Genomic DNA, 12,162 nt, shown 5'->3' with positions numbered 1-12,162 from the left:
GGCCAAAGAGCCGCATGTGGCTCTCAAGCCGTGGTTTACCGACCACTGCTCTAGAACATAATAGTCAAATGTACCTGCACCATAGTAGGAGCTCAATAATTGTTTGCTGATTACATGAAAACTTTCAAATCAGTTTGACAGATGGCATATTAATAAACCAAAGTTAAGTGTGTGGAGACGCACTGTGTGTGTGTGCTCTGTAGGATACAACACAGTCTGAGGTATGCCTCCAACCTGACAAGAGAGCAGCTGGAAAGACAAGATATTGTGTTACATTTTTATATCCTTATAATAAAAGTCCAGCAACCAAAACAACCAAAATGACCAGAGATCAGAACGACCATGGCCCCCAGCAAGCGGCTAGGGGTGATCAGGTAAGCAGGTAGAGGCGATTACGGGTGATCAGGCAGGCAGGCGAGTGGTTAGGGGCGATGAGGCAGGCAGGCGAGTGGTTAGGGGCGATCTGGCAAGCAGGCAAGCAGTTAGAAGCCAGCAGTCCCAGATTGCGAGAGGGATGTCCGACTGCTGGTTTAGGCCTGATCCCACAGATCGGGCCTAAACCAGCAGTCGGACATCCCCCGAGGGGTCCCGGATTGCGAGAGGGTGCAGGCAGGGTTGAGGGACCCCTCCCCACGCACAAATTTTGTGCACAAGGCCTCTAGTTATTAAATAACAGTTCAGAACCAAGGTAGGCATGTTTTGGCCAGCCTGCCAAATCTGGCACACCACTTGTCTTTTCATAGCTTGAGAGCTAAAAATGATTTTTATAGTTTTAAATGGATCAATTTTAAATGGTTATATAATTACATACATAATACCCTTAAGACCTACAAAACCTAAAATATTTATTCTTTGGTCTTTCAAGGAGTTTGTCACCCCCTGGTTTAGAACAAATGAAGACTTATAGAGCAAAATGAGATTAATCATTAAACAGCACAGTAAACATAATATTGTTATAAGAACTAAAGAGCTAGGAAAGGCTTTGAAGAGAGAGAACTTGAGCTGGGCCTCCAACCTGACAAGAGAGCAGCTGGAAAGACATGATATTGTGTTAAATTTTTATATCCCTATAATAAAAGTCCAGCGACCAGAACAACCAAAATGACCAGAGACCAGAACGACCACGGTCCCCAGCAAGCGGTTAGAGGTGATCAGGCAAGCAGATAGAGGCAATTAGGGGCAACCAGGCAGGTAGGCAAGTGAAGTGGTACCAAAAACAAACATTAAAAAATATATTTTAGCCTCACTGGTGTGGCTGAGTGGTTGAGTGTCGACTTATGAACCTGGAGGGCATGGTTTGATTCCTGTTAGGGCACATGCCCGGATTGTGGGCTCAGTCCCTAGTAGGTGACATGCAGGAAGCAGACAATCAATGAGAGAAAATGGTTAGTTAACAAAGTACCACTTTAAAAAATTACAAATAAATGTAAGCATGTTTTAAATCTATTACTAACCCCGATATAATCAATATCCAAGTCATGATAACGCTTGGCGCCCACAATCCAGGACACGATATAGTAGGCAGTCAGATGACGGTTTACGTAAGGCCAGTCGAAACGTTTCCCCAGCCATCCAGGGAATGACCACGGCAACCCTACAGAGAGGGAGAGTGGGTGTAACAATGCCAGCACTATTAAAAACAGAGCAAAGGAAATCAAAAGGAATACTATAATTCCTTACTGATCCCCGGAGTCAGACTCAATAACCCCAAATGTTCTTTTCAAGGAAAAGAAATTAAAAAAAAAGAGAGAAAACAGCAACAAAAACAAACACCTCTCTCAAAGATACCAACAGAAATAAATATAATGTACAATTTAACTTAACATCCCTAACGCCTACTATAGGGAATGTTCAACCCATTTCTGTTCTCTCAGGTCAAATCAAACATAAGCCTTTTAGAATTCTTTAACTACTCTACTCCTATGAGGTAAGTACAATACAAATTCCTCATTCACTGATAAGGTTACTTAAAATATAAATTACGTAATCAAATTCAGCAAAACTAGTTTGCCCTGATATCAATATAAATGCCAATGACTCAATAGGGAAAATGTAGCTTTGTTAAGTGATGTAGATTAAATAATCCACATTGTTCCTATATGCTAATGATTATTTTATGTTAAAAAAATAAGAGTAGAATTTACAATTCTAAATCTTAACTATTACTGGTGTATTAAAATAAACTCAACAGTTAAGTTCCCTGTTTATATGTTACCAATTTAGTTCACCACTGAAAAGTTCAAAATCAAAATGACAAAATGTTTATTTTTCTAAACTCAGGAGGAATGCCTAAGTGTATTTACATAAGAAATGTGACATTAAAATAGCAGAGCACTTTAAAACAATGAAGTGCCACATACATTCTACAGTGTCTCTGCTAGGACATGTTCAACAGCCAGATTTCCTGCATGTAAATGAGCAGTGACCTTGAAAGCAGCCCAGTGGCAAATAACACTGAAGTCAATGGTGCTTTTGACTGCCCCAAACATTTCTGGAATCTCTTACCAAAGCCCACTTGCAAAGCACACACTGACCCCTCCATTGTTTAATTTAGAAAAACTTATATTTGTCCTTTAGATGCTTAAAGTGGTTTTTTAAATCAAGTCTATAAAATAGATCTCATTGATCTCCCTGAACTTAGTCCGAATGTGCAAGCCTGTTTCAAAAACTCAAGTTCATTTCAGATGATGAAAGAATGCCACCTCGGTGTACATTTGAAATATTTCGCAAGTGTGGACACTGCTACGGAGAACAGCGAAATGCATATAGTCCCATGTGGGAATCATCCAATTTGTCCTGCCACTAGAACCTAAGCTCACGGGGCAGGAGTTGAGGGCTGGATAGCTCGGTATCCCCAGTGTCTGGAACAGTGCCCACCATGCCACTGAGATTCAAAACACAATGAGCCTTCTGTATGCACCACTTCTAGAAATGGGGTCTACGACCACATGTAATACACAATTTTGCAAAGAGCTGGAATATACTACGCATGTAATATACAATTTTATAACAGCATTGCCCTTTGACAAATTTTGAATAGAAATTTTGTTGCGGAAAGTAGTTTAGCTTAAAAAAATAAAATAAAATAAAAAATAAAAAACCAGAATGGAATAGTTCCTGTATCTAATTTTGCCATTTACTAATTACATGACCTTAAATCAGTGGCATAACCTCTCTAAGCCTCTACTGCTTCTTCTGTAAAATGTGGAAAATAATGCCTTACTCCAGAATTATTATAAAGATCAGAGGTAATATATAAGGGCAAAGAAAGGATCGTGCCTGGCACAGGCTTTGCTATGGGTAGCATACTGGTAGTATTAATGACATTATGAGTTCTTCAGTATTAATAGGGTCTTTATATACATGATTCAGACTTTAAAAGTTAAAGGAAAACAGACTGCAAAAGCATGGCAAACTTCACTCCCTACCCATGAGTGTGATATTAGAGTTCCGCTTCTTAGCCTCCTTCATTAACCACCACTCGTATCCTCGGAAGTAATTCTCATCTAATGCGTAGTGCATGTGGGAGGGCTCAGTGCCATCTGAGTGGGAGAGAGTAAAAGAGAGGCAATTCCATTAATGGTGCATCGTAGGGCCACTCGCCCCGACACACACACACATTTCCCAGAAGTAGTATTCCAGTTCCAATCCTGAGATGGGGCAAGAATAATCTTATATAGCTTGTGGCTGGATGATGAAAGCATATTGTTTCATCTTTTTTTCATTATCCTAAGCATCGTAAGCATCTTCAATAATAAAACCACAACTTTTCTATTATAAGGAGTTTAAGAGAAGTGTTTTTACCTCATATAATTGCAAATTCCTACAACTACATTCTGCTGGGCTTTTGGTGTCTTTGGGGTTTTCAAATTCCAACTTCAAGTTCCCATCTCCTGAGCTTCCAGCTTCTCAATCCTGGTTGTGAATCCCAGGGCTCCTAAGGGCCAATTCTCACACTCCATTCCTTTCAACATAAATTAAACACTAATACCACCACATAGATATATCTGGTTAACAAAAATTACATCCAAATCTCTAACAGGAACTCGAGTGTACAGACAAGTCTAGAGTTCATTATAATGGAATCTGACCTAAATATATATAATAACTGTATGTATACATATATATACATATACATATATGTATATAATAATTGAGATAATTAAATTCCTTTTTCTTTCCATTTCCTGGACATTATTGGCCCATAATCTTTAAACTAACTACATGTACTACACAAAGCCGTCAAAACAGTCACAATGAAGTTTGAAGATTTGGTGGTTACAAAGAATTTGTTTTGAAAAGAAAAAAAAGAGCTATGTGTCTGATTACTTATATTTTTACCACCTATTTTATTTAAATCTAATAACACTTTATATTTTATATAATATGAAAAGCTTTTTTTTACTTTTCAATACAATTCCAAACTGACCCTATGCTGTATAATATAGCTCTTAAAAAACTGTGGGATGCCCTGACTGGTTTGGCTCAGTGGGTAAAGCGTCAGCCTGAAGACTGCAGGATCCCAGGTTCGATTCCAGTCAAGGGCATGTACCTGGGTTGCAGGCACATCCCCAGAAGGGGGTGTGCAGGAGGCAGCTGATCGGTGTTTCTCTCTCATCGATGTTTCTAACTCTCTATCCCTCTCCCTTACTCTCTGTAAAAGAGCAATAAAATATATTGTTTAAAAAACTGTGGGTTTACTATAAATTACTTCAACTAAATAAACAAGCTAAAGTCCAAATGCTGTTTTAGATGGGAAAAAATGCATATTCTGATACAATTTTTAAAAAATAAGTAGAGGGGAAAATGAGCAATCTACTAAGCAATAATCAACATCAACAAACGTTGCTTTTATTTATAGTCTGAAGTCACAGTCCATAAGTTTAAGTATAGATTCAAATGTTGGGCAGGGGATACTCCTACCTGTTGTTTGCCCATCACCACCTATTTCGACTTTTAGAATATGCAAAGAGGCACCGAAGTTTGGCTGGAGAAAGAAGTAACAGTATTAACCTGTGATTCATGGTATGAAGGACAAACCACCACTTCAAGACAATTACTAATGCTGCCTTTGATTTTACAGATGAGAAAACCAAAACAAAACTTCAAATAAATAGCAACTTCTCCCGAAAGTAATTTGCCATTTAAAAAAACAACAACACTAGAACTGAGAAGGTGATAAAATCTATGGGTGAATTTCACCATTTGTTTCTAAAATATCACAGCTACCATTAAATAATTAATTTCCCATTACCTTAAAGAGATAATCCAATATTTGAGAACGATAGGGCTCTGGGTAGTTTATTAGAAGCCGGGAGGTTGCCTAAAAAAAAAAAAAAAAGTTTCAAAAGTATGAATAAAACAAATCCAATCATGAATACTTTTCCATGGTGCTTTATGCACTGGTACAGGCAACCTAATTGCATCCGGATTCCATCACTTACAAGCTATGTGACCAAGGGCTAATGATTGTAAAGTGGGTTATCTTATTCAATCAGTTGCTCTTAAACTAAAATAAGATGTAAAGGACTAAGCACCACAGCTGGGATGTAGTAAGCACTCAGTAAATGATAGGCATTATGTACACAAATTGTTTTTAATAATACAGTCACTGTTCTCAGATAGCTTACAGACTAGCAGAGGCTCCGATATTAAGGCGCTCGGTGAGTAAACACTATACATGCTCACTAAGCTCGCTCTGACCCCATGTAAACGGTGCTTCCTGTCCTGCATTGTGCCATTTGAACGGTGTGTTTTGCTGTTTGGGGGTTATTTTGTCCCCTCTGCTCTCCTATTTTTAAGATGGAAAGTGCCCACTTGAAACAAACACTACATCATTATATGATTGCAAGGCCATAGTCACAGCCAATGCAAAAGGATTAGTCAAAGACAATAAATGGACAGTTCAGGCCTCTGCCCATTTTTTAATCGGATTGTTTGTTTGTTTGGTGCAAATTTTAAGAGGGAAGAAGTTAAAGGAGGCCAAATATATGGTGAAGGACGGTGATTTGACTTTGTGTGGTGGATACAGTATAGGATACAGATCTTGTATCATAGAAATGTACACTTGAACCCTACATGATCCTATTAACCAATGTCACACCAACACATTTAATTTTAAACAAAACACAATAGTCAGTTAAGGGTAGTATAGCCAAATGTGGAAACGCCCCATCAAGCAATATCAAATCACCAAGTTACTAACCACAGTCCCTCAATAAGGCCTGGAGCTGTTTCCAAACAGCACCGGAAGAAGTCGTGGCACAGTAGCTGGTACATAGTCAGCTCTTAGTAAAGGCAGGCATTGTATACCAAACTGGACCACTGTTCTCACTTACAGTCCTTGGCATGACTTCCTCCTCCCTAATCTATGAAATAGGATATTAACCAAAATTAGTCATGTACCTGACGCCATCCTAGATACTTTACATATATCCTCACAATGCTCCTACCAATGCAGGTATCACTGTGTCCCCAGAAAAGAAGCTGAGACACGGAGAGGTGAAATGACCTTCCCAAGGCTATCCAGTGGGTAGCAGGGCCCAGAGTGGACCCCTGACAATCTGCTCTAAGTCCACACTCTTAACTATCATACCGCCTTCCCTCTCGGAGATGAAGATAAATGAGAACATTCCGAACACTTACTGCCACAGACTGTGCTAGGCACTCGGGACTCCACAAAGAAGTTTAGAATGGTGTGCAAATATTTGTGTTGCAACCATTTTTATTTAATCAGCTTCTAAGATGAGTAATGTGCTATACACAGAGACACTATCAAAACAAAATAGATAAAATCCACCCACTCTGAGTTATGAAACAATTCTCCTTTTAATAATTTTAAAATGAGTTAAACATAATCAAAGACTTCCATTTTCAGCAAGTTTAAACACCGGATTTAATACCAGAAGTACAAATATCAGGACATATGGGTCCTCATTTTATGACATACTAGCTATTCTAGGTTTAAACTACAAAATAAGGAAAAGGGTAGTAGTAAAGAACAAATCAATTAGTCCATTAGTCCACAGTTACCTTGAAATATGAGCCAGTACCTATGAGAGATGTTGCAACATAAGGAAATAGCATAAAAATCAAGAAGAATCGGTTGGGTTAGGGGAAAGCAATTTTTTCTGCAGCAGAAGGACAGGCCTGTGATCAGGCTGAAGACCAAGTCATCCACCTTGGTGTAGGCCCTGAGAGTGGGCTGTCATTTTTGTAACACAAGTGCCTGACTTCAGCTTGGCTTGCCAGGCAGCCACTTTTCAATAATTACGATGGATGGTATGTCCTCTTAAAAATACCCAAATCTTTCTGGTAACTTGAAATCTTAGAGTTTTGCTACATTCATGTTAAATGATAGAAATTCATTGAATACATAAATCATTGCCAAATTTACAGAACCCTGAAGTAAAATGGGATTCATAAAACTGCTAACAAAAGATTAACAAGAAGTGCATGGCCCTAACTGATTTGGCTCAGTGGATAGAGCGTCAGCCTGCAGACTGAAGGCTCCCAGGTTCAATTCCAGTCAAGGGCATATACCTTGGTTGCGGGCACATCCCCAGTAGAGGGTATGCAGGAGGCAGCTGATCGATGTTTCTCTCTCATGGATGTTTCTAACTCTCTATCCCTCTCCCTTCCTCTCTGTAAAAAAATCAATAAAATATATTTTTTTTAAAAAGTGCATGGAACTAAATGAACTAATGAGGATGGCTGTAATTTTTATAACTTTTTATTTGAAACATTGTTGGCCCTTTAATGTTATATTTTTCCAGATTTAAGGAAACCTTTTTCTCTTAAGCTATCTATGACTTATAGCAATTTGATAGAATATATCTCTCTGAACAAGATGAAACAATTTTTCTCCCTACTTGATCCCTCCAGAATTCAGAAACTTGGTATTCTTATTTTCTTGGCAATAAAGTTATTTGCATAAATTCAATCAGAATCTGTCCTCCTCATAACAGGCCACAATTCGAAACACTGGTTATATTACCAAGGCTTTGACTAGAATGACAAATTTGAGAAAGATATAACCAGACAGATTTAAGGAATTAAGGTTAAACTTGTAGTGTATCGCAAATCAGCGAGCTGGACAAGACGCCAAATAAGCCAATTAGTTAGGAGTCATCTTTACTGTGCGCAGATTCCGAGCAGATTACCTCTGTCAAATTCTGAACCCCACATACAGGAGGTCTCTTGTATTTATACTCTTTGAGCCTCTTTGTTTGCAGATGTTACAAAGGGCTCTATGTGGGTTACAGACAGTTGTAACCTTGAATATATATCCTATCTAATCAAACACCTGCAATATCTATACAGACAACTTGTAACTTTGAATACATATTATATCTAATCAAACACCTGTAACCTTGGATGAACAAACACTTGGCAAAATATGTGAATTAATATAGTGTATCAGCCCCTTTAGATGGCTAGCTTGCACGGTCAGACAATTAAGTTTATCTTTCCTATTCAAGCAAAAAACAAAGTTATTTTACAGTCTAAAAATAACAGAGTTGACCCACGGAATAAGAGACTGTCTAAGAATAACAGAGTAGCTCAAACAGCAGTTTCAAACAGCAGTTTTTCCAACGGGGGATTATTATGCTTCATAATGTTTCAAATTTTTCACCCAGCCTTCTGGCTTGAATCACTGAGAACTAAAACTGCCCTTTTCCTGAAGCCATGCAAGCTAAAGTGAGACAACTTGATATAGACTTCAGAGAAATCACCACTACTGCATTTTGTGCCTGTTATATCTTGTGAGCCATTAAGAACCATCACCAGAGACATTCAAACTGTGAACTAGGAAATCTGTCCGATTGCCACTGCCTGCCCTTCCTCCATGTGAAGAAGACGTTTAGAGCCTGATGTCTAGAAAACATCTCAACCACCCTCAGGACTCAGGCTGGGTTCATAGTAGGTTCCAACCATTAAACATTGTTTTTCTTTTGTTTCCATAGAAATGCCTCTGATTAAATAACCTGATGCAAATACTCACCAGAGGTGCTCAAACTTTTTTTTTTAATATATTTTATTGATTTTTTACAGAGAGGAAGGGAGAGGGATAGAGAGTTAGAAACATCGATCAGCTGCCTCCTGCACATCCCCCACTGGGAAGTGCCTGCAACCCAGGTACATGCCCTTGACCGGAATCGAACCTGGGACCCTTCAGTCCTCAGGCCAACACTCTATCCACTGAGCCAAACCGGTTTCGGCGGTGCTCAAACTTTTTAAACAGGGGGCCAGGTCACTGTCCCTCAGACATTCCACACATGCGCACTGCGGGCCCGGGATGAGTCGGCTGCTAAGCAGGACAGGCAGTGGCGGCAAAAACACCCGGCGGGCCCGATAAATGTTTTCGGCAGGCCGTAATCTGAGGACCCCTGACTTAGACCATGTAGGCCTACCTTTGGGAGCCCATCTGCATCACCACTTCCTGAAATGAGACACAACCCTTAAACTGAACTGACCTATTCTCAGGACTGAGAGACTGGTTTGATGAGATATGGAGCAATCTACCAACTCAGGAAAGGTTCATACCCACTTACACCAGATGGGCCACGATGTTAAAATATTTCACAATATGACCAAATCCACTGAATAGATCTCTAGGGCCCCTAGATCATTGACCTGGTTTCATGGCAGGACCCTTTAAGCTTGGAACAATGGCCATGGACTGGATTTTAGACTACTGCCTGTATAATTAGTATAGGAGTGCTGCTATATCCTATTCAGACATGCACTTTCTGGGTTACAACGTATCCTACCCCTGACTTTCAGCATATCAGCTACCCAGGCAGTTAATGTCCTCATCATTGACGCTGATGCCTCAGCATCAACGATGGATTGTCTAGTAAGCCCTGAGAGTTGGTTTCTTCTTTTTGCTAATGCAAGCGCCTGACTTAAGCTTTGATTACTGAGGCACCCATTTCAAAGATGGCTATCTCTAATAAGCACATTGCCTGCCACACAACTAGATAAAGAGCCCGGTTGGGATGGGACTTTTAAGTTTAAATTCACCAACAGAGTGAGTCTGCAAAACACTAGGACCCCACCTTCCACCCCAATAAAAGCAGGCCCCCCCATGTCCACACACACCCCCTCTCCCTTCCTCTCCTTCCAACTCTCTATGTGGTCCCAAGTATTCAATGAGACATGGAGCAATCAACCTGTGCTTTCCAGGACTTGTGAGTGCATTGCAATCATAAGAACCAGTCCAGCCTGGTATCAACAGGCTGAAACCAACATAAAACGCCCACCCAGCAAACAAGCACTCAAGGCAAGTCCTGCATTGCATTTGAGGGTGCAAGTTCCATCTGATTCAACCTGACAAACAACCCATACAAGAATTCAGCCTTAACATTTTCAAATAAAACTGGCTTCAGCTGTGATCTGGGTTACACAAAAGAAAATCCCTCTGACCCAAAGGTCCACCACCATAAACCCTACAGACTCAACGGTTACCAAGATCAAATCAAGACAAGACAAAGGTTACAAAGAACATGGGACAAAATCAAGTAAATGTGGTCTGGAGGCAAGAACAAAGATGCTACTGAAGCAAATTCCCACACCTGGAGGTCACCTGATAGCGTGACCAGGGGGTTAAGGAAATTGTCAGCTGTGCCCACACAAAGTTCTGCACAAAATTGGAGTGGCCCTCAAGTCTCCCTCACATAAATCTTACGGAATACCCAGAACACTCCTGCTCATCCCAACTGTACCTGCCAAAAGAGGACGAAGGAGACATGCCATTAAATGCCACTGGCATCCTGAGTAGGATCCCAGAAGAGGAAAAAAGAGCATTAGGTACAACTAAGGAAACATGAAGGGAAATATGGACTTTCATTAATATTGGTTGCCATAAATGTACCATACTAATGTGGGATGCTGCTAACAGGAGCGACTGCTGCACGGTATATGAGAATTCTGTATTGTCTTGGCAACTTTTCTGCCTACCTAAAACTTTTAAAATTAAAAGTTTATTATTTTAAATCCATACCTTACTCCAGAGATCCTTGAATTGAAAGAAATAGAGAAAGAAAGAAAGAAAGAAAGAAAGAAAGAAAGAAAGAAGAAAGAAAGAAAGAAAGAAAGAAAGAAAGAAAGAAAGAAAGAAAGAAAGGAGAAAGAAAAAGAAAGAAAGATAGATAAATGTATCTCAATACTCAGCAAGAGAATCAATTGGTGTGTTTGTTGAAATGCAGATTCCTAGCCCTACTCCAGAGGACAGTCAGAATGGGGGGTGGGAGTGGCCAGCATCTGCAGTTCAACAAGCACCAGGTGATACTATGCACCCCAAGGATGGCCAGCCACTGTCTCGGCTGCTGACCCAATGTTTCCCCTCCTCACACACAAAAATGAGGTACAGACGCACTGACCCTTCTAGTGGGCAACTCCCCGCTGCAGGCCTTGATCATCTGTAGGCAACAAAGCCCCCCAACGATTAACAATCCTAGACTATCAGTTAATACTAGTAGAGCCTGCCATTCTAAACTTTTTAAATTATATTGTATTTGTATTGTTGACATTATTACAGATTCCCCTATCCCACCCCAGCCCCCGCCTTTGCTCCCATTTTTTAAAAAATGCCCAGGTAGTTTCAGGCCTCTTAACTTACTAAGGAGGCCTGGAGGCACCTGTCCTGCCTCCAACAAAAACCTATTTGGACTTAGAGATAGAGGGATGGTTGCCAGAGGGGAGGGGTGTTGGAGAGCAGGATGAAAAAAGGTGATGGGGTTAACAAGTACTATCTGGAAATTTAAAAATAGGCATGGAGTGCAAGGTAAGGCATAGGGAATATAGTCAACAACCTATAATAATCTAAAATAATAAAAGCGTACTATGCTAATTAGGCCGGATAGCCTGTAATAACTATCCATGGTGCGGGGTGGGCGCTTGGATTATCAGCGGGAACGCTTTGTAACCAGTATGAAAGTCTGCCCGCTGAGCTCTACTCCTGAAACTAATGCAAAACAGTGTTGAATGCAAACTGTAATAGAAAAATAAAATAATTCAAAATAAAATAAAAACACCTGCTGGGCACTGGCCCCTCGGGAAGAATCCAGCTGCAGCCTCCCAGGGCTTCGGTCCGACCCACCCCCCCGGGACTGGAGGAGGGAAGCCAGAGACTCCCTGGGGCGCCCTCCTCCCCAGACA

At 40.4% G+C, this 12,162-nt stretch overlaps 1 protein-coding gene across 1 annotated transcript in view; it reads right to left on the bottom strand.

The window, feature by feature from the left end:
• GALC (galactosylceramidase) overlaps positions 1-12,162 on the bottom strand; it is a 51,308-nt gene that overhangs the window by 31,956 nt on the left and 7,190 nt on the right. Inside the window, exons 2-5 of the mRNA XM_006754754.2 lie at positions 5,255-5,323; positions 4,924-4,987; positions 3,429-3,542; positions 1,455-1,594 (exon numbers count right to left, since the gene is read on the bottom strand). Coding sequence (XP_006754817.1) covers positions 1,455-1,594; positions 3,429-3,542; positions 4,924-4,987; positions 5,255-5,323 — 387 coding nt within the window. The remainder of the gene's footprint in view (positions 1-1,454; positions 1,595-3,428; positions 3,543-4,923; positions 4,988-5,254; positions 5,324-12,162) is intronic.

The sequence above is a fragment of the Myotis davidii genome, unplaced genomic scaffold, assembly GCF_000327345.1.
Source record: "Myotis davidii unplaced genomic scaffold, ASM32734v1 scaffold732, whole genome shotgun sequence".
Lineage (NCBI taxonomy): Eukaryota > Metazoa > Chordata > Mammalia > Chiroptera > Vespertilionidae > Myotis > Myotis davidii.
This window is presented reverse-complemented; position numbering and strand designations above follow the sequence as displayed.